Source organism: Solenopsis invicta, chromosome 14, assembly GCF_016802725.1.
Source record: "Solenopsis invicta isolate M01_SB chromosome 14, UNIL_Sinv_3.0, whole genome shotgun sequence".
NCBI lineage: Eukaryota > Metazoa > Arthropoda > Insecta > Hymenoptera > Formicidae > Solenopsis > Solenopsis invicta.
In genome coordinates this window covers 17,296,978-17,321,122 of record NC_052677.1, presented here as the reverse complement: position 1 = coordinate 17,321,122, position 24,145 = coordinate 17,296,978, and the positions used below count along the sequence as shown (strand labels likewise).

General features: G+C 36.4%; 1 protein-coding gene across 7 annotated transcripts in view; it reads left to right on the top strand.

Annotated features, from left to right (window-relative positions):
• Nucleotides 1-24,060, top strand: part of LOC105207682 — a 37,896-nt gene extending 13,836 nt beyond the window's left edge. For 2 of the 7 annotated variants that reach the window (XM_011177258.3, XM_011177257.3), the window contains 7 exons: nucleotides 2,548-2,607; nucleotides 17,512-17,642; nucleotides 19,451-19,709; nucleotides 19,927-20,105; nucleotides 20,226-20,489; nucleotides 20,590-20,863; nucleotides 23,463-24,060. In XM_011177258.3, coding sequence (XP_011175560.2) covers nucleotides 2,571-2,607; nucleotides 17,512-17,642; nucleotides 19,451-19,709; nucleotides 19,927-20,105; nucleotides 20,226-20,489; nucleotides 20,590-20,863; nucleotides 23,463-23,818 — 1,500 coding nt within the window. In that variant the 5' untranslated portion in view covers nucleotides 2,548-2,570 and the 3' untranslated portion in view covers nucleotides 23,819-24,060. Of the gene's footprint in view, nucleotides 1-2,547; nucleotides 2,608-13,653; nucleotides 14,591-14,652; nucleotides 15,502-17,511; nucleotides 17,643-19,450; nucleotides 19,710-19,926; nucleotides 20,106-20,225; nucleotides 20,490-20,589; nucleotides 20,864-23,462 lie in introns of those variants that run through there. The other 5 variants (XM_039457434.1, XM_039457433.1, XM_039457435.1 and 2 more) reach the window with 5 other exon arrangements.
• The last annotated feature ends 85 nt before the right edge of the window (nucleotides 24,061-24,145 follow it).

The window sequence follows — 24,145 nt, the reverse complement described above, 5'->3', positions numbered from 1 at the left end:
AGCTTTAATTTCGTCTCTTTGTCTTAGATTATTAAGATTAGATTTAAAAAAAAAGAAAAAAAGAATAATTAAAGATATTAATTTTAATGCAATAATTTTCCTTTTTTTTTTTTTTTTTGAGATGGTAAAATATATAAAGAAAATAATTTGTCGAAATCTAACGAATTCGTTCAAAGCACCTGCTTTTTCTTTCTTTAATCGATCCGTGAGTCGATTAAATCACAACAACCGATCTTTGAATGTTGAATTTTATTAAGTCTCCACAGAATACGCTAATGTACTTAATTAGACGTTATAAACTTTGAACCTACATTTGCATAAGCTGTCGAGTGCCCGAGCTTAGTATCGCCGGCATTAATCTGTTACTTATGCGCGACGAACGACGGGATAAAGCGAGAAAAGAAGCGAACGGAGAAGAAGAGAGACAGGGCCAAAGAAGGGCATACCGAATCCGTGATATTTCGCTGTGTTCCGCGTAATTAGCGATACTAATTAACAGCCGTATCCTCACGCTCTTGTCAAACGCAATTATGCGAAGTAAACACAGATCCCGCGGACCCCTTACAAATGAGCGGATATCTCGTGACCTTTTCAAAATTATACGTTAACGTGTAATTTATTTAGGGATCAGGAAACACGTAATTTAATTATATATATTTGAATTTTTCATTGAACTTTATTTAGGGAAAAAAAACGAATTGTAAAAAAAACTCATAAATTTAAACGAACTCTAAATGAATTATAATGAGAGAAACTAGCTGTGTTACGTCAGTCTTGCACTAAGAAAAACGAAATATTTCCGGGTAACTGTAATTTGACAACTTTGAAATTTAAATACCTGCCACTAGTTTTACAAAATAAATGAGAACAAAATTATTACTAAATACTAAAAGAAATATAATCATTACAATAATTTAAATGCACTGTTGATAATGAAATAGCGACTTAACTACATTATACAATTATATAAGCAAATGAGATATGATAATTACATTTTTCTAATTTAAATAATTTTTTTTTTTAGTGAAAAAGAGATAGCAAGATGGCATAATTATCATTTACTGCAATATACCTTTGAATCAGTAATATATTTTTGTTGAGACTATTTTATATCTACCTGTAGAATCGTAATGTCGATTAAATATTCATATATGACTGGAATAATTATATGAGAGTAGTGAAGCAATCGTGGTGTAGCATTCTAAGAGTAAAAACGAAGGATCCCTCGTTCGAATTTCAATTGACTTAATTTTTTCGTCGCTGACTTTGTTATTTACTTTTTTATAGTTATTCAACAAATGGTTGCTATATATCTTTTTTAGTTTAACCTTCTTATTACAACTTTATAATACACAGCTGAGGCGTTATTTGTCCTGAAATTTCTAATTGCAAGTTTTTTCTCTGGATGTAAAAAATCTATCTAAATATAAAAGTCTACAATTTACATTAATTTAAAATTCAAATTTTACTTAATTTTACTCACACACACACGTAATTTGAAAAAGAGTCGAAGAGTGTTTAAAATTATTTGACGTATCTAAAGCGTCATTCGGCACGATGGGGCACGATTAAAATGATAAATCCGCAGGTTACGGCGTGAAACCCACTGGCATTCGAGGCCACTGGTTGAAGGTAGATCACCTGTCGTTACCTATTAGTCAAGGGGATTTCGTAATTATTAGTTGCCGGGTCCATTAGCGTTAAGGAAGAACGTCTCATCCGACCCGCGTCATCGCCTAGAGCCAAGCGGAGCGGCTGTCCCCTTATCTTCCCTATGTTTGAGGATTATTTTAGCGAGTCTAATGAGTTTTGATAGTCGGTTGCGGATCACGCGTAATCGCGGATCCCGCGAGCGTGTCTGATCGCTCCCGTTTCATAAAGCGCTAGTCCTGCGATATAGAACGACGCAATTACATATTTTCATCGTGTTAAGTAAAAACGGATTAAATCGAGCGTTAAGAATGTTGAGAGGAGAACTGAATAACTCATTAATTAATGAATTCCATATTCTATCGAAAGAATGTGGAAAATTATAGGGACTGTAGCAGAAAAAAAAGGCTTGATTAATTGGATTTATATTCAAAATAAAACGCTGGAAACGCAAAAGACAAATAATCGGACACATAGTTTGCACGAACTGGTAATTGCAAAAATTCACACAAATATTATTAGGCGTTAAGATCTGCTGTTGATAATACCAATAATTCACACGATTTTTTGTAACAATAACAGCATCTTTATACAGTAAAAAATAAAATGTCCCAGAAAATCCACTCTAAATTTTATGTTAAGACAACTCAAAAGTGAAATTAAAATAACTTTAAATAAGAGTTATTTTCAAAAGTTAAGTTAAAATAACTTAAAGTAAGGATATTTTAACTTAAAATTTAGAGTGGACTTTCTGGGATATTTTATTTTTTACTGTGTAGGTTTAGACTCGAAACTTATCAAACAATTTATGTATTTGGTTGAGTGACTATGTCTTATAATATACACACGAGATATTAAAATTGCATTGTTCTAATGTTCTCCTAATGTATGTTGCAGGAATACGTTCTTTCACAAGCTAGATGATGTTCGCCAGATTTTGCAGACAAGTTCCAGATGGTAAGTGCTTTAAAAAAAAAATCCCATTATATTTTCTGTCCTAGTATTACGAAGACTGCGAAGATACTCAAGCGTGATACTATAACTTTGACCGATAAAATATCCAGTAACAATTGATACGATAAACAAGGAAGCGATCGCTGTGTCGATTATTCTTGAGAGGGTTCCCGAGAGATCTCTGAGAGATGCGAGTTCGCGTGCCGAGGTCGCGGTTCGACGAAAAGACGTGGGAACGGGAACGTCCTCCTTCGTGCTTTAAAGCCGCGAATTAACTCCTTTTTGTTTTTCGTCGCGGCCGCGGCGTAGATTTTCGACATCGAAATTGCCCGGCCACCACCGACACACCGGGGGTTACGACTTCTCGTAACGAGACCTCTTCGCTTATTCAGCTCGGATAAAAAGTCGTGAGAACTGCTCGAAAAAAAATTCTCCGTTCTTACGAGCACTATTTCGAAAAGATCGACAGGCAAATTATCTGTTTCTTTATATGAGACTAATTATACTTTATAATTTATACAATTACTAAATAAATATAAACGCGGCTTGTATAATTTTAATTCTTCAATTAACTCTCCACTACGTCACTGTAACACAAATTATGTATTAAACTTTTTGCAACTATTATATAAAAATTATTTTTTATACGTATAGTATATAATTTTTTTTATAATTACAATTTACGCTTTTAATTAGAATAAACGTCAGTGTTTTGATGAATAATTCTCAGCGGCTGACAATTGTGAAATAAATTGTGAAATCCGATTTGGAAGTACAGTTAACGTAAGAACGCAGTCGGTCCGTGACGACGGACGCGACGTACGATAACAGTAAAAAGAAAAGAGAACCTTATTAAGCCGTCTTAATTAACGAGCCCTCTCCCGAAGAGACTCTTAATCGACGCCGTTAGACACATTCACGGAACTCTAACGCTCAATTCCGCGATTGGGATTTAATGTTCCAATTAATGACTTTATCGTGGCGATGCCATCCTCTGGGAAAATTATGACGCGATCCACCTGAACGAGACGTTATACGTCGACGGCGGCGTATTTCTGAGTGCTTACAAACGGGCAACCGCAATCCCATCTGGAGAAGTACATTAATCGTGTGATTATAGCCATGGGAAAGCTTTAAATTCCTGAGATTTCTTAGAATTATGCTCCTAAATGCCTCTCCTCGACGCGATTAATTTAATTTAATTTTTGTATAATTGCCATCCTTCTTTTTACATAGAAGAAAAAGAATTTTTGTTTTGAGAATATTTTTATTTGAAATATAAATATTGAAATGAGATTGTACAGCATACGAGATTAAACAGACACATTCTTGCTTACGTGAAAAAATTTTGCATAGTTTCATTAAGAAAAATGTATATTCGTTATTTAATAACAATTTTCATGAGTTGAGAGGAAAGAATTATCAGATGGAAGATACAATATCTTTAAACCAAGAATTGAAGTTTTTAATATTATTAGTATTAAAAACCAATTCCTGTTCTTTAGATAATTATAATATTAAAATAAAAGTATAATACTGCTAGAAATTAAAGATTTTCAAATTCTCTCTTTAAAATTGATTTTATATGTTAAATATATAATTCTATTTAACGCAATAATTTCATATATGTATAAGCAACATATACATTTTATTTGCATTAGACTATATTACTTTAATTTGATATAAATTTTTTCCTGACTATGTAAAATATCTTTTGGAAAGGTTAAATTAAAAAAAAAGAAGTATTATTTTTGTCTATTTATCATATTTAGTATGGAACAGAGATGATGTATAATATACGGTAACATTAATTTCGCTCCGTGAAATTTAAAGTTTAACTTTACGAAATTTCGGTTCAATCTCGTGGTCAACCATTTGACGGGTCGTTTCTGGCGTGTAGCATAAAAACGATCTCCTCGGGCCCCCTGTTTTCCGCTAACTTGCCGTCGCAAGAAAGGATAAGAGAAGAAAAGGGTTTGACCTCGAGGGGACCCGAATGGGAAGCATAGCGCCGACTCTTTTAAAGACGTCGGCGCCGCTTAATTAGCATGCTAATTAGTTGCGCGAATCTCATGACGCGGACGACGAAGATATGCACCTCGTTCAGGATGCATTCTCAGGGCTGGGCTTGGTCAGTGATCGATTCTCGCGGCACGACCGTCATTAATTATTTTATCCGCGATTAGCGGACCCTCGTCAATTAGTCGTGCTCTAACAATTAATTAGATCGATTGCAGTTCGTGCCGAAAAACTATTATTGATATTGCCATTTAAAGGAATTATCCCTCATAATTAAATTTTAATATATTAAACATTTTTTTAAATATATTATTACTAATGTCAATGAAGATAAATATTTAAAAAATAATAGATAAAATAAAATAAATTAAGCCGAGGAAAAGGGTTACATAGAAATTTTTTAGGGAAAAGAGAAAAATAAAAATCTTTATTATTTTTTTATTTATTATTAAAAATGTTTAATTAATTGTCTTAGCTTCGTGACCAAACACAATTTTCTTATCGCCCTTTGCATTTTTATTCGGAATTAATTTTCTTATTGAAACGCTTTACGGAATTTCTTAAAAATTTAATTGACCGTTACTGTCGTGCAACATCGCGAGAAAAAAAGCGAGAAAGAGCGACAGTTAATAGATTTCTAATCTCGAGCGCATTGACCGATCGGAGGTGAAATAAAACGACAGAGATGTCGGTGCTAGGTAATACCGAGTGTATCTCGAAACGCGGCATCGGTCGTTAAAATTCGCGATATAAGTGTTCCTGCGTTTAACAACGCCGTAAAATCGTTAGGCCGTGCTCATTAACGCGTTGTTCTCGGACGTTCAATTCGCCGTCTCGAGTGCAACCTCGACAACCTTTTGCAGATAAGCAACGCTTTACGAGCACCGTCTTTATTTGTCCGTTTCTCTGCTCGTTGAAAGTTTTAAGACGATCCAACGCATTGTTGTTCTTTAAACGTAAAGTTATCAACGTAGAAAGAGCATTTAAACCACGACTAATTAAATGACTGAAATGAATTTAACTTTTCATCAAAATTCGTGTAGAATTAGAGTGAGACTGAAATGTTGAAGTAAAATTAATTTAGAATTTCATTAAGAAATATTTAGATAAATTTAAAATTACAAATTAAAATAAAGGAATAATCCAATGACCGATTATTTAAAATGTCAAACATAAACTGACTTGTGTCTTTCACAACTGAGTCAATTTTTTTTAAAGAAGTTTACTCGCTGATGATTATGAGGAATAGTATCATTAATTAACATATATTTGCAAAATTAAATTTAAATTAATTTAGGCAGATTGAAAAATTTTCTACCATATATTTGAATTAATCCAATTTATCATGGTATATCGACACTTTTTCACAATCATTAATACTGCTGTTGATATCCTTAAATATTCAGCGCTGACGTTTGGATATCATTAGTATTTGAGACTGGCGAAAAGACGACATCAAGAAAGAGTATCATAGGACGTTTCGCGGCACCTCGAGAGGAAGAGCATTGTCCGCGCAGCAGGACGGCGATGTTTAAGTGAGGCCCCTCGCCCGGGGCGAGATGTGCCTCAAATTGATTTGTTGTAAGCGATACGCCACCCCTACGGGGCGAGCGAATGGCACAATAATTGGCTACATAAACAATGACCGGCGAAACGATCCCTCACCGTCCCGACGTCTCTTAAACGCCGTTATCTCGCAACAATGTGAGACACCGCCGCTCGTGTGAACACACGAGTGAAGCGTGAGCTTCGAATAAGATATCGCTGTAACTATCATTTGTGTCACGACTAAATTGAACGATTGGACAAAATACTGTCAACATACATTTTTATATTACGTGCATAAATATATATATTTAAAAACAACGTATCTACATAATTAATAAAAATATGTACAAATAAGTATATAATAATCAGAGGAAAAGAATGCTGTTACATCAACGACATTAGTCTAATTGGAAATTTTGTTAATTTAATAATTGAGAGAAAAATTTTTTTAATGAAAGAAAAAACAAAAGGATTAAAAATAAAGACAATAACAAATATAGTTGAATGAATAAAATTTGACGAATCAACTACATACGTATATTATTAACAATCCGTGATTTGTTTAAGTAAAAACTTAAAAACAAAACTGTTTTAAATTTGTATTACAGCATTTTTTTAATACGAATAAATTACGTAAAATATTATGTATATAAATCTTTATTTAATATAATATTATATAAACTGTATTACAAATATGACAAATGTAAAGAAAATTTGAAGAATTCTTCCAACAATTAAGTACTGTAAAATTTAGTTTTATCTCTGCGAAACATTTCTGTGGCGAGGTTCAATTGATCGGTGGGATTTTCGGAGACTTCGATGCGCGCATAAGGGAAGCGCGCGTATAGGGCGTCGAATCTTCCGAGGCGGTCAAGAGACTCGCACTTTTGCAAGGGAACGGGTCAGATTGGCTTTGTGGCTGAAAAGTAATTGCGAGATCCGAGATATCGTCGACCGCTACGCAATTTGGCCCTACACCTGGTCTTATTGCCTCTTCTTTTTGCCGAATTTTCGCGCGTAGATCGAATCGTTATAAGAAATTTATCTTGAATGTTTGAAACAAATATTTAATAAAATCAAAATTATTTGCAATTTTATTATTTTTTTATTTTTGTCTTATTTTATCGTATAGAATCTTCTTAAATTTTCTCTTACCTATATTGCTGAACAATAAATTATTTGTATATTTAATATATATTTATTATATTGTTTATTTGCTATAACAATAACATAATTTAAAAACATTTTTTTTTAAATAAATTGGAATGACGAAATAATTTTGAAACATGAATATTGTGAAAATATAATTTTTAAATCTAATTTTATTTAAATGAAATTATATTTAAAAATATTTAATCGTAATATTTGAGTGAGAAGAATAAAAGCATCATTAGCTCTTCATTCAATATATTGAATTCTCATCTATTATAAAAATGAATCCTTAAAGACTTTCTTTTATTTTTTTTTAATTTTCAAAAGCTTAATTATATCATTCTGCCAGTAATAAGAATTCCAAAAATCTTTACTTTTGACGCACAAATAATGCCCTCAAAAATTAGATATACTAATGTATCGATTTCACGGGATGTAAGAAATGAAAAGGGACATTTTTGAGAGAGAAGGAGAGAAGATTGAGAAGGCCACCGAACGCGGGGGTATATCGAGTTCATGCCGTTAAAGCGAACCACAATGAATATGTATCAAATTTATGGCGCGCGGTTGTGTGGTACCGTGCGGTTCTCCGCCCACTCACACTCGCGTGCACGCACGTGATTTATACCGCTCATAATGCAGACGGTACTCGAGTCGAGAACCTCGGGAAGAAAAAAGAGAATTATCCTCCATTTTCCCTGCGCCGCACGTTTATTTCTCGCTCGTCTAAGGTAGACCTGAGAATCGTCCCGAGAATGACAGATGGAGAGCAAATCAATGCCGCCGCATAGAAACGCGATAGTACCATTCATCAGTGATTTATCTTCTATCAGAAGCACGCGCGCTCTCCTCTTCAATTTTCACCAACGTTAATCGCGTAATCCGTTAACGAGAGGTAACATCTGATACTGAACTCTAGATGAGGATAATTCTCTATACATATGCATGACGTTTATTTGTACATCTGTTATATTTATCGCATCATTTCGATTCCGTTAAGTCTATTTAATCGTCTACTTTATCACGTAATTTTTACATTATCGTATCTTACAGATTATATCGAGCGTGTTATATAAAGTTAATTATAATCTCTGGAATTTGATGTAGTATTGAAGACTAAATACTAATTAATAATTTAAAAATCGATATAAATTAGAGTGTGTGGTGTTATATAGTAGTATATAAAGATTAGTATAAGATTAGTAAAAGATTAGTATATATACAAGGATTAATAAGATAGATATGCGAGCGATATAAATATTAAAAAATAAAATTAATTCTTTTTCATTAATTTTCAGAAGCTTAAATAATTCTTTGAAACTTTTTAACGTCGTATCTAATACTTAAACATTTAAAAACGTTAGTGCATTATTTATTTGTATTTGTTGTGGCAAAACTAACATTCTTAACTGTATGTTTAAATGTTTTTCTGAACATAATTGCATTAAGAATTTTAGTTATATTTTTAAAATGTTTATTAAATCAAACTACTTAACGTAGTCTCGAATACTATTAGAGAGAGAGAGAGACAACGATGACTATAATTATAATGCGCAACAATTTGACATTATTGGATTAAATGACAGCTCATTCATCTAAATGATCATGCCAGTCGATCATGCCAGTCGAGCTGGACGGAGAATGTTTAATTGTGCGGAAAATCCTGCTTGATGCACTATCCTTAATATGTCTCTCATCGATGATCGTGATAAGCTTGTTTATAACGGCTATACGACTGTGCTCGTGGCCTTATCTCGGTTATCATATACTGACGGTGCAATCATTACGTCGTCCGGTCTGTCGACATTTCTCTTTTCTTTTTTTTTTTTTCTTACAGTATTGCCGTAATCCGGCAACACAAGTTCGAGATATTAACAAAACATTGTGACTGTCATAAATTCCTGAATAACTTATTAGCTGCTATTTACTGACACAAATCGACACATATCGCGACTGTCACTTCCGGCTTTGAGCATTGGAGAGAAATGGAAGAGAGTGTAATTAATTTAAGTATACTAAAAAACTATACAAGTTACAAATGTACATATGTATGTATGTTGTTCTTATATTAACTCGAAAGTCCACTTTAGAAAATCTGTAATTCCTGTTGGAATTATAAATAATTCATATTACGGAATTCTATTTATAATTTTAAACGTCAAGTATGTAATACAAGAAACGTTTGAAGAAAACGCAGAGACGTTTAAAATATAACACAGAGAAAGATCGATAATATTGCTTTATTTTTTTAAATAATATTATTAATACTCATTATTGCTTAAACTATGCAACTTTTTTGTAAAAAGAAGTAGTGTAAATTTTATTGTTGTTTTTGAAGAATTTGCTTTTAACAAATCTTATATAGAAAGAAAAAAGAATGTGTAAATAGGTTTTTCTTCAATTATCTTTAATTTTATTTCCTCTATACACACATCTTAAAATACACGTGATATATAAAATTATAAATAGAACTTTAGCTTGAACTCTGACACAAAATTATAGATCCTCGAAAATGGGCGTAAGATAGAATTTTACGCACTACAATGTTTTTTATCTATATAATATATAATTATTGGACGCGTGGCTCTGTGTGAAAACGGTTGACGTGTAGTCGGTGGGTTCCGGGTTGCCAACCCTCATCCCATATACTCGTATAAGGTCTCAGCTTGATTATAAGGGGTTGATTGGATTATATTTCAATTTACAATTTACAAAATGCTATGACCGAATAAGGCTCATCTTTAATTAGTTATGTTTTTACGTATCAATCTATATTCTCCTATTATTATTTGTAAAATATTTCTTACCGCAGTAGCTCTCCGCGTTGACAGATCTAAGACAAGCTTCTGATCCATGTTGCTATCAAGAGTTATTTGCAATAGCAATTTCTGGTTCGCTAATCTTCCTACCAGAATCGCACTATCTGACAGGTGGATAAATGACAAAATTAAGGATCTCCCTGATAAAAAACTTAGACGATTAATACGAACACAGAGATGAGATACTTCACAGGAATAGCAGTATATACTTGCTCTTCGCGACATGTGTGTTTATAAAAAAAATTTTTTCGAGACTAAAGCGACTCAGTCAAGTACTCAGCAATCCTACTTATTTTTTTAATATAGTTACTTATAATTAACTAGTAATATGTTAGAAGAATATTATTATGTTATTACATTAGATTATTATTACTAATTATTATGAGATTTTCTCTTAAGTATTACATTATTTAAGAACTTTCAATTGGCGCATGAATGATATTGTACAACCTCTCTAAATGACATTATATAAATCTTCGTGCATTCCTCGGGAATTAAAGAGTCGAATCTTCCTGACGGTTCGGCGCGAGCCGCGCATATCCTTGTGCACTTACACGGGCGCACGTGCATGTACGCCATATTAATTACAATGATTTCCTGCCACTTATGCCCGAGCGAGATTTAAATTATAGATATTCACTGCGGGTCCGTGGAGGTGACGGGGAGGTAGGGGGAGAAGATCCGGAGAAGGAGAGAGAAGGGTAGACAAGAGGAAAAGGGAAAGAGATAGAGAAAGAACGAGAGAATGGGCAGCAAAGAGGCCCGACCGGACCTTCAGCCGTGATTACAGGGTGCGCGCGAACATTTTAGGAATCAGACTCGCGTCAGAACTCTTGGGTCATGGGTCAGTCTTGCCCCCGCCTTCGTCTTCTTTTCGATCTTTCGTGTCCCTCAATTTTTCTTTCGCCATACACACACACATACACGCGCACATTTTTATTATTTTATTGTAACAAATTACAAATCTTCTTTGAAACATCATGAATCGAGGAAACTTTGTCGCGCTTTATTCTGAGTTGAAATCGATTTTAGAAACCTTTCCAGGTACTGTGTGAGAGATTAAAAATATAAGAAAGGTCAATAATTAACATTTTAATTAGGAGTAAGTGATTTAAATATAATTAAATCTTTGATCTTTGAATGTTACTCTTATATATACTATTGCGTATAAATTTGAGATCTAATTACATTTACAATATTTACACCTAATTGAAATGCTCATTATTGATCTTTCTCACATAGTGAATTGCGATTGCACATATTGAGCTATGACTTTTTGATTTATATTTAAAAAAAAAAATATATATATATATATAGGAGAGGGACCATCGGAACGCACCGTGCAACACATCCGTGTGCCGTGACAAATTGTCCGCGAAGTCGTAAATCAGAGGGCACTGGGCCGCGCACACCCCAGCTTTGGGGTCTGAGCGCAATTAAATCGTAAAACGCGCGTGGCGCATTAATAATGATCAACCGCACCGCGGCATGGAATTTTCTTGTGACGAATAATTCAGCGATGAAGAACTTTCGGCGAGAAACAGTCTTCAACATTATCTCTCGATATTACTTTGATTTCGTCGAATGAAAGTGAAAACACTGTCGAAAAGGATCGCAAAAAGGAGAATGTGAAAGAATGTAAAATCTACATAAATTCCTTTAAAATAAATTGGATACTTAAAGTTGTTAATTTTTTTTTTTAATCGTAAAAGGGAAATTAATTTTTATATCGAGTAAATTGAATTTAAATTCGAGTCAACGTAAGAACGCGTTGGAACGTAAAGCACAAGGAACTTCATTTGGAGAACTCCTCCTCAAAATGTCAAATTATAGCAGTACAAAACTGAATATACCTCTTGAGAGATTTCTTAGCGGGAATATTCTTATCTTTTCTCCCGTAAGGTCGTTATCGGTTAACGCGAAGACGAACCTATCATTCGAGTTCCTCGAACTGTGTTCTCCAAGTGACGGAGAACCAGGTCGGCGATGAACCCGCTCTCTTTCCCTAACTCCCCCTCTCCCCTTCCTCCTTTTGCAAGAGAACTTGAGCCCAAGTTTATACGTGGCTGTTTACCACCCGGTAAATGTTATGCCGCGGTCATAACGTATATCTTGGCGGAGCTGTATGGAAAGTCCCGTACGAGACGGCCATTAGCCGCATTCAATCACCATTACACGCTCACGCGCGCTTTCTGCGCCTCGCTCGCGCTTCTCGTCCCTCTTAAATCCTTGCTTGTCCAGGATCAAGGTGAAAATATGTACGAGAGAGAGTCTCAAGATGAGACGCAGGATCCAGCCGGCTACTCGTGAGACTCGATGTTCGTTTTATACTCGTATCGGTCTGAGAAAAACTGAACAGACTTCCGCCCGAGACTTCCGCTGAGCACCACTTTTCATTTTGGGCGGATCGATGATGTTCTTTAATTATTCCCTGGTAGAAATTTCATGCATCTTTTAAGCAGTCACTAGACAGTTATATCGACTTTTTGTCTAGTATTGGGAAATGAGGGACCCTACTAGGATCCTAATCAAGGTGTAAACTGTAGGCGCTTTATCTACAGTTACCGTGCACAAAAGATGTGCAAAATCTGAATCAATTCACTGAACAATAAATGGACAATAAATGGACTATTCAATTGATTATATAAGAAGATTAGATAAGAAACCTGAAAGCTTGTCTGCTAATTCTTTCCCCATTAATAACCGATTTTCAGAGAAAGACACTTGGTTGCGTTCCCTTGTAAGCTATAGTATATGTAAACTGTAGTCTGAAGTTACCTGGGTTTAATTCCCGAACTCACTTCAATAATACTAAATAACTGAATGGATGTCCAGAAAAACTGCATACATTTTTACCAGAGGGTTGTATTAACTACTTTTATTAAAAAAAAAAAAGAACGATCTACTTTGGTCTTACGCAATATGTTACATCGTACATACGCACACGCATCGGCTATCTAGAATCTGATTGTTTTTCGCAACGAATTAATTCACCATCAGTTGGGGCCCGTAGGGCCCGCCGATGGTTACGCCGACGGCGTGCAAGTATTTTGGGCCGGGTGGGTCCCGGTCGGATTCTCCTCGAGTCCCTTTCTCGGCCTCGCGCTGCCCTCGGGCTCTTCACGGTTCCCAAGGGGGTCAGAGGTCGCTGGGCCCTCCTCCATCTCGGTTCCTCACCCCGCCGCGTCTCATCGACCCGCCACTTACGAACCGCCCATTCTCCCTCGTTTCTCTCTTTCTCTCTCGCGCGCGCCCGCGAAAGAGTTATTCATTCGTTCGGGTATGACGAGAGATGTCAGGGCGCGAATCTCGCAAAAATCGTGAAATTATAAATTATAGCGGGATAAGCAGCTAAGCAGCGGGATGAGCGATGAGAAGCAAAATGTTGTAATTCCAAAAAAAACAAATGTAAGTGAAGGCAAAGAGAGGGGGTATTTTTAATTATCCTTCAGCAAAGGATGGTTATTATGCGTTTGTTTTTAAATTCGGTGATGTTTAAAATTACATTTAGCGCGATATATATCTCTAGTTGTACGTCCACGATACCTGTCGGAGACGGTTAATTAATAATAATTCGATTTCTGGCAGCAGATCTATGATTCCGGTAGACACGTTAATCTACTTTTTAGCGAGGATGTTTAACGGTATCTTGACTCGAACGAGTCGAGAGGGAGAGACGTGCCGAGGGAAGTGCGTGCTCATCGGATGAACGTCGGTCGAAGGGGCGGCTTCGTGGGACTCGGGGCCCAAGCCGGGGTCGTTTTTGCGAGGCCTGATAGCCGACAATTACGCGGTCACGGCGATTGGACGGGCCGTTTTCGCGGGAAGCTTGGGCCAATCGAGGCACCGGGTATTACCTTCTCTCTTTCTCTCTCTTTCTCTCTTTTTCTCTTCATCCCGCTTTCTCTCCCCGGATTTCTCTCTCTCCTCTCCTAGAGTTACTACTCGGCGCGCTGCAACGAGCACGTTTAGTCTAGTCAGAGCTGCACCTGTGGGTGAACCTGTAAGCGCACCTGCAATCTCGCCGTCAGTGTCCGGCGATCGATGAAAAGTGCGAAGGAAAACGCAATCTTTTTACTCTCCTTCAATTATCTTCTCACGGTTTATCATCTTCACCTTTCCAAGAGGGCGAGCTCTAGTCAGTGTGCGTGCAAAATCGTTGTTGAAGAACAGTTCCCTTTCGAAGGAGATATTTAAATGGATTTAAAGGGATTTGAGTGTGAAAAAGTCGGAGGATTGAAGATACGGAAAAAGGCTTTGAGTGTTGGTTGTGTGAAGCGATGTGACGGCCTATCGACATATTGGAGCCTGAAAATAGCGTGTTGCACGGAATCACATAATCGTGTGCGTGAATTAATTTTAATGGAAAAGTGCAATCGGCAAATATCGACGGGATGTTGATTTTCTAAATATCTAATCGTATACAACAACAAATTTAATTATTAAAGGTATTATCATAAGATAAAGTGTTGTCATAATATTTTCAGCGATCTAGAATAGAGGCGAATCGGATCAATTTTACTTCGTGGATAAAAAAATAATAAACTAATTTTGTTATTAAGTCTTGCTAGCAATTCTTTTAATCTTTACATCTTTGGCTTAAATTTTATATATTAATAAAATAGTACATGGTATTTCTTGTTGTACAATAAAAAAAATTAAGAAAAGAAAATTGTCCCATTCGGCCCAACGTTGGGGGCAAGCGGATCATCAATTTACAAGAAATAAAAATAAAAATCTAAAAGAAATAACCGAATGAACTCTTTGAAAGAGCATATTAAGCTTTTTCGTTACAAATTTAGGATTTTATATGCGAGACAAAATTTCTTCGCGCACTCATGATCTCTGCGCTTGTATCATCGACTGGCATACGCAATAGGGAATTGTCTATTGTTTCCGCTACGAGAAAAATAAAAAATTAATGATAACTATCTCATAACCATCTCAGCTTATAATGATCCGATTCGCCTCGGTCTATCCTAAACGTTGGTGTGCGCAAGTGTGTCGGTGAGTTCAGTGAATTTTCCAAGATCCCTCACGATTCCCACGTCGTCTTGATAAAATGTAAAAGCGTAAGAGGGATAAAAAAAAATAAAAAAATACATACGCATAGACTGTGCAGAAATAAAAAACGCCGAGATATAATCGCGAAGGTGCGTGGCGCGAAACGAGACACCGCGCTTGGCAGCGCGATATCTTCATCGTCGCATCATATCGGGCCAATGGCAGCGACAACGTCAACGTGCCAGGTGATCTGGACGATAGTGCGCTTAATCTCGCGGTGATTAGCGGCTAAATGTTAATGAATTTCCGCGAGCCATCGGCGTGCCAAAGAAGCGGAAGCGGTCGCATAGCGCAGGTAATTCTCGTATCTCTCCCGCCCGGCGGCTTTTTTCTCTCGTCGACCGATACGCAGGCATCATCTGTCAAATGACGTTCGTTCACGGGGAGTCGCACTCGTATCTCGTCGTCCGTGTCGAAGAAACTCGATAAGAGAGTCGCCGGATTGCGACGAGCTCGGGGATAACGAGGATTTATCGTGGCTCGAACGGGTTGAACTGTACGTACGTCGCGTTTACGAGAAGACAGAGAAGTTCATTACGGACCGCAAAAGAAACCCTCCATCCGGTGATCTTCCGTGATCGAACATGATCTAGTCTGAACCAAATAAGGTCTAGCACTAAATAAAGCCCACTTTTCAACTTATCACTTAAAAATGCACTTTACGTCTAAAGTATGTGAGTAAAAGATGTGACATAGGAAGTATATACGTAAACTACGCAAATATAGATTTTTTTAAATATATTTTAGTTTTTTTCGTAGAAATAGTAGAAACGACGCCCTACGAAAATACAAAAATTTAAAAAGGTGTTTCAGTAGCATTTTATGTATATTCTTTTATAGTATTTCTTAAATTTGTGTAGAATTTTTTCCGTCAGGATATTTGAAAGTTAATTTTTGCACGAAGAACGCATGATAAAAATAATTCAAAAAAAGAAAATGTATTATATGTTAAAGTATTCTTCCAAAAAATTCCTCGCAATATTTACACCTATGTTAAAAGTCACGCGCGTGTCACCGACAGAGCCATTTAACGGCGCACGTGCTCGCTGATCACGTGTGTGCAAATCTGGTCTTTCGACATCATCATTCGGATGCACTTATAAGTGCAGTCACACCTGCGATATCGTTCCAGAGTTAATTATTAATTTTTATATTAATTGAACTGTAATTCAATATCAAATTGAAATATTAAAGAATATTATAATTGATTTAATATTACTAACCCTCTGTCTACAATCTAGATTTTTTAAGCACAAGCTAAATTTGCTCTTAAATTTCAATTTTTAAATAACTAAATATTTTTCAACATCTCTATTGCATTATAGAAATTTTAAAAATTACTATAATGCAATAGAGATGTTGAAAAAATAACTTATTTTAATCTTTCCAACTTTCCTGGATTTTTCGAAAGTCTAGAATAGTAAAAAGGGCTTGGACAAAAAGAATCCAGTTTGTAGACGGAGAAAGTAAAAATATTTTGCAAACGGAGGACTAAAACATAAATTAATTAATTTAACAATCTGCTTTGATTTTACATTGAAACTATGTTGGAATCTCAGAGTTCCCGCGACATTCCTGGCTACTCTTACCCATCATATTCTCACTCGATCGCGGGATCCAGCTGACGTAATCGACATTTGGATCGCGCGAGATCGATAAATCTTCGCGCCCGCGATTGCTCGCTCGCTTCCCATGGAGAAAAGGGTCTTCCATCGCATCGCCGCGGCATTCCACTGTTGCGAGTAAACGAGCAAATTCGTAGGTTGAGGTCCCCCCTATGGGCCCCTAAGGTGTACGCCGCGTCCGATCGAATCCATAAGTCACGGGACTCGAATACTGTGTTTAAGCAGCGAGCTCATTCTCTCGTCCATTATCCCCGTGCGTGTAAGGCCCCGAAATGTTTTCCAAGATCCCCGGCTTCGAAGGGAACACGAAGACGAGGCACGCAAATCACACAACACAGAAATTATCCCTGGTCGATCTGAAATCAATCCATAAAATTTCCGCGGTATTTTATATTTCCGTTACGGCATATTTTATCGAAACAGTAAGCAATTATAATACCTATCTTAAAATTCAACACTGTCTTCGTTTCTTTTTACCTTTGTATATTTTTTATTTACGCCAGAACGTGCACGCCATCTCTTTCCCATACCAATTAGCTTTATTTAAAATTTTACACATTTAATCTTTATTTAATATTTTACTCATAAAGTTTCAGCAACGCGGAGATGAATACAAAATTTTTTATTTAACTTTTCTTTATTAGTTTTTTTTTTTAATTTGAGTATCCTTTTTGTTTTAGGGGATCTGAAGAGGCGACACTCCTGGAGTAGCGAGATCGACTATCAATCGGAGGAAACGGAAGCTGTAACTATCTCAGGGGAAGATCCCGCTCTTCTATCTCCGTCGATCAACGATAGAATCTCGTACAAGGTACCGTACGATAAAAAATCATTTTTTGTTTTTCTTTCTTCTTATATAGAAGAAAATTTATTTTTCAATTTTTTTCAAAAAATATTAAAAAAACAAATCAGCAAGTCATTTATATAAAATAATATATCGTTTAAATTTGTTTTCTATACATTGTAATTTTGTCATCATGCAGTTTGCATAATTTTTGATTTTTTAATCCATGCTGAATTTTATGCATTCACATTGAATGTATTTATTTATTTTTGATTATCTAACAACCAACTTGAATAATAAATGATTTGATGATAAATTTGTCAATGATAATATATATACATATTTTTTTCTCATTTATTCGCTCACAAGAAAGAAGCGACGACCGTAAATTTTGTTATTCTGGCGCGGTTAGCATGAGCCGGAACACCGCGAGAGCCCCGACAAATAATTCATCCCGGCGACTCGCCGCGCGGGTTAATTGAACGCCCATGAGACGCATTAATAATCCACTTTCTGCGCGAACGGGAAGATAGCTTCTCCAGGCAGGAGGTTGAGAATCCAGTACAAATTACCCGGATTCCCTTCCGGACCGAAATCCGACGATCCGACTCGATGGTCGGATATATTTCTGTCTTTTGCGGCCGGAAATCATTTTTCTCTAAGTGTTGCGGAAGTTTCGGCTGTTCTCTTTGAGTCATGGATACTGTATAATAATAAAATTGAAATTTTTTTATTCAAGTGCTTCTCATAAGAATTTGTAATATTTAATATTAAATATGATTAGAGAGATTAGTATTAAATATTATATCTAAACATTCACATTTCTCTGTTATGAAATTTTGAACTTGAATTGTTCTTTATCATGTCTTTAATTATTTGTAAAATGCACAACATTTTTTGAAGATAAAGACAAGGTGAGAGTAGCAAATGCAGAAATAAAAAAAATGCAAGTAAATGGGTTATATGAGGAAGACACTTATTTCACAAGAATATCTCTTTCTTGTAGAGGATGTATAAAATATAAAAGAGATGCATGTGTATCGCATTTCAACTTCCTGTTCCAGCTTCGTTCCGAGCGGCTAGTCGCGCTCTAGAAAGGCAGGGACGCGACACGGTATCAATAAAGAAATATCACACGACATGTTGTAGTTAAGTAAGATAGTCGGTAAGGAATATTTGTACGGACTGTACGGAGATGTAACCCTAAGGGGAGGCAATAAAATTATCTATCTATATCACACGACATAGCATTACACGTGTCCCATAATGATTATTAATTCAATCGGGAAATGCTGAAAGAGAGTTACATCGAACGAGTTCATTACTGTAAAGAGATGGCTAGCAAAAAAATTAATTGCAGCATGCAAGCTATAAAAATTTTAAAGAAATTATAATTATATAATCAAGCTCATTAGTCAAACAGAACGTATAAATTTGATATTAAACGGAAGAAAAGTGTGTAATTCTAGATGATAAAGTAAGACAAAAATTAAGACTAACAAAATTAAGGCTTCATTTTTTAATTCTAAATGTTTTAAAGAATCATGTGCTTTAAGTAATGTTACATAAATATTTAACATTTATAATAAACCAAGCCATAATTTTGTTTTTTATTTTTGTCTTATTTTATCATTTAGAATCACTCTTAAAACTTTCTTCCTTCCATTGCCAAATATTCTCTATACTTATGTACAATTTTTACACTTTTTTTTATTTCAATTTTAATTAATATAAAAGATTTATATCAAATAAGACTTGTAATGAGATTTAATATACTATTCTTGTGTCTTCGTTACTACATTTTGCTCGGGATTGACGGAGAATGTATTTTTCAGGAGTATGGCCGTTCGATGCAGACGGTGGACCTGGTGGCGGACTGCCCGTTGCAGGTCGTGACGGGTGACTCTAGATCGCCGCCACTCTCGAGAGCGCCGACGCCCTCCCCGACGTCCGTCGCATCGACGGCGAGCATGGGGCAACGATCGAGCACCCTGTTACGCCCCAGAATCTCGCTAACTTGGGTCTTGCGCGGCCAACAACAATCCAACTTGGGTCCTGGACCCAATAACTATTCGACCATTAATAGCAATGGAGGTAAAAAAAAATAATCCGTTTTATATATATGTATTTTTTTTTCTTTTACGTTTTTCTTCATATTTATTTTGGCACTGATATTAATAGTGTATGATATCGATAGCTATGTAAAAAACTTGCTTTTACTTTTATTAAAGCTTTTTTAACATGTAAATGATATCTTAAAAAATTATTTTGTATGCATTAATAAAATTACAAAAATATTTCTTCATAAAAGGTACAAACAATGATAGAGGCGCTTTCTCACGGAACAGCAAGAGATCCTCGAGAAAAAGCGTTAAAAGTGTCAAAGAGAAGGACACTGCTAGCAAGGAGAATATCGAGAACAAGGAGAGCATTGAAAAGCGCGAGAAGAAGATCTTGCACAGGCTCCACAAGATTGAAAGAATTGAGAAGGTAAATCTTAATTTTTATTTAAATCCGAAATATAAACTTTTCTTTCAAATAAATCCTTTCATTATCTTAAGATTATTATTTTAACGAGTACATTTTATTGTTTTCAATTTTTTTCCAAAGACTATTGGCAAAGAAACGATTGGCGAGAAGCAGTCGGATAGTCCTCTGGAGAAGCATCTTGACAAAGAATCTATCAAAGATACGAAGGAAAAGGAAAAAGTGAAGAGAGCGGTATCTGAACCTTCCTTGGTATCTCGTGAATCAACGTCGACACCTAATGGACGAGAGAAACATCGACATAGGCGGACCAAACGTTCACATAAACCTAGACTACCTAGTAGATTCGGCTACGAGATCGCTGATCTTGATGCGTTTCTGACAAAGGTATTTCTTTTCTTTTCTAATTCTATAATTTTTTTATACTGAATGTACTTTTTTATAGAACGAATACTTACATATATATAATTTACAATTATAATCTTAGGCGTCCATAGAGAGACCAGCAAACATTCCAGTTGTCTTATCTTTCCCATCGGTATTATATCAAACTCAAGGCGGTATACAGGACGAGATGGCTCTCCCTCTGGGTACAGTCGTGAATGCCGTCTTCAAGAACCAAACCTGGCTGTATGTGCAAACGCCTCACGGACAGGAGGGTTACGTCGGCTACGCCGCCTGTTTGCCCTTGGGCATCCTACCACAACCTACGCGAGGACCATGCTGGGAAGATTCTACCGATGTTTTTCCCCAACCATTAGGTGAATGAAATTTCTTTCTCAATCTATGAAATTATAAAGCAAATCTTGTAATGTCTTGAAAATGAAGTAATTAAAGAGTTTCTCTAATCTTTTCACATAAAGACTTGATGAAATTTAGAAAATAAGTTGTAATTGAATATAATGAGACATAATATAACGGAGTGAAATATTAGGAGTACAAAATGGAAAACTGCCGTTTTTTTTTGTAAAAATTCGAGGATTTATTGTGAAAAAATGCTTACATATTTATTCTTGCTAGTATTGTCCATCGCTAGCCACAACTTTTTTCCATTTTTCTGGCAGCATATTGATTCCGCGTTGAAAAAATTGCCTGTCTTTTGAGGCGATCCACAAATCTACCCAGTCTTTGACCTCTTCATAAGAACAGAAGTGCTGCTCAGCCAGGTCATGGGTCATTGATTGGAACAGGTAGTAATCAGAAGGGACGATGTCAGGAGAATACGGTGGGTGAGGTAGGACATCCCATTTCATTGTTTTCAAGTAGGTTTTAACTTCCTGAGCAACATGTGGCCAAGTGTTGTCATGCAGCAAAATCACTTTATCGTGTTTTTCCTTGTATTGTAGCCGTTTTTCCTGCAATGCTTTACTCAAATGCATTAGTTGTGTTCGGTAGTGAGCTCCTGTGATGGTTTCACCCGGTTGCAACAGTTCATAATATACTACACCGAGCTGGTCCCACCAAATACACAGCATGAGCTTCGAACCATAGATGTTTCGCTTGGCCGTCGATTTTTTTCGCTTTGAATTATTATCAGCTATGTAAAGTGGATCCATTTCGTAATTGATCCACTTTTTACCACCAGTTACAATACGATACAAGAAAGACTTTCTTTTTAGACGTTCGAGCAGCTGTTCGCACGTGAAAAAACGCCGTTCGACGTCTCTCTGCTTCAATTCGTATGGCACCCAATATCCATGCTTTTGAATCATTCCTAAGATTTTCAAACGATTTGAAATAGCTTTTTGAGTCACGCCCAATGAATCTGCAAGTTCCTGTTGCGTTTGAGATGAATCTTTATCCAGTAATGCCTTCAATTCTACATCTTCTTTTTTCACCGGTTCGGGACACTCCTTATCTTCTATGTCAAAATCGCCCCTTATGTAGCGTTGAAAATATTCTCGACACGTTTTTGCACTAATGGAATCCTCACCATAAACTTCTACAATCATTCGATGCGCCTCAGCCGCAGATTTTTTCAAATTGAAAGCATAAAGCAAAACTTGCCGCAAATGAAATTTATTTGGCACAAATTCTGACATTTTCGTGCACAAAGAAATATATGACGCCAATCGAAATTCACAAATGTAATGATAAACAGTGTCACCAGGTCCTTAAAAAATTTAGCGGTATATTCTTCAAAATAGCGGTAGATAGGGCAACTTAGCGGTAGAATCCGTAGAATCCAGTTTTGTCAATGAGTAAATCTCTTTTCATTGGAGAAAGTGATACTGGTATCTGCTCCCAGACGTAACCACGTACGTCGTATGCGTGCGGAAGATCGTTTGTAATGATGAGGAACCACTGAATTCAATATATACAGGAAAGAGCCGTGGCTGGAAAAAAGCGGTCAAAGAGAGGTTACGTTATGTTAGTTGTCTCTTTCTGTCGTAGGCCTCTTTTTTTAGCGGTACAAGCATCGTCAAAAGTATGCTGACTGATGAATTCAGAGAATGATTCAGAAGTACTTTAGGAGGTTTGACTAACTTTTAGATATGATTGTACCATCAAAAATGGCGGTTTCAAGAGCTTAAGAAGAAAAGAGACAGCCAACATAATGATAACCTCTCTCTCTCTGACCGGCCTTTTACACACGATTTCTATAGGACGGCTCTTTCCTGTATGTATTGAGTTCAGTGGTCGCAACACACGTGCTACTCGCAGGCAGCCAACTTAGAGTCGCTAACTAGTCACTGCAGCGCTAGAGGAAAACAGTGGTGCCAGTCCCCACACGTTTTTTTTTACCGCGCCATTTATTGAAAAACGGCGGTTTTCCATTTGTTCTGCTGATATAACGAAAAATCAAGAAACATGGTAGTGGTTAATAAATAAATCATAAGATATGAGATAATTTTTAGTGTTTGTAATTTTCTGTGAAATAGACATAAATCAAGTATTTCCGAGGGGGAATTCACAACCCAAAATTTTGTACACCAATGCCGATTTTTGGCATTGCTGTAAAACACTGCCGACATTTTTGTACACTGCCGACAATGCTTATTGTTAGTCAATGCCTACAATGCCGTCAATCCTATATTAAAATTAAGGCAATGCCATACAATTATGAACACTACCGCGTGCCCATTATCATATGCCAATGCCTGCACAAGAATTCTAAAGCTTTCCCGAAGTATTCAAAAATTTTTGTGCTCAACCCCATGATCGAAAAACCGACTCTGAAGTGAGCTCACCACTCCCCAACTACTGACGACAATGCCGTCAATATTATAGGTCACTGCTTACTTTTTTCGGCAGTCCACTGCCGAAATTTTGTACACCAATGCCGGCTGTGAATTTCCCCTCGAGTATTTCTTTTATCATACTTCTAATGTATTTAACTGGCTTTTCTGTTCTATTCAGGCAACATGACGGATATGGAGAAGCTGCGCGATACTAGATCCGAGTGCGGGGCTAGTCGTGGACGTAGCGGCAGAATGAGACGAGGTCCAAGAGACGCGGTGTCGGCATGCGGCGAGCGCAGCGTCGATCGGCTGTACCTGAGGGCGGCGGCGAACGCGCGCATCAAAGGTTCGCGGCACACACTCCTGGTGATCAGGAACGATTACGAGGCACGTGCCGCGAACGCCCTGACGGTCTCAAAGGGCGATGTGGTCGCTCTGTTGAGCGATCACACGAACGATTGGTTCTGGGTGCGCTCAAGAGACGGTAGAGAAGGATTCATTCCCGCGGTCATCGCCGGTCATGGCTTCCTCTGATCTCTTTCAACCGGAGAAATGCTTATTCACGGGGTAGCTCCCGTTCACAAAATTCGAAGTGTGATATTGCACTCTTAAGGCAATATCCTTAAAATACTGCCATTTGTGCAGATTCGAATTAGTCCATTAACAGTTGATTCTGTAATTATGATATAAAAAGAATTTTGGTCCCATTTTTAAATAATTGTATTATAAGTTAAAGGATTCTTTTTTGTTTCATAAATGTGATACCACAAGTTCAGTATTTATTTATTAAATATTAATTTTAATTAAAAAGAAATACTCATTTTTATTAAATTTATATTTTTATTCAGATTAATTTTTTTT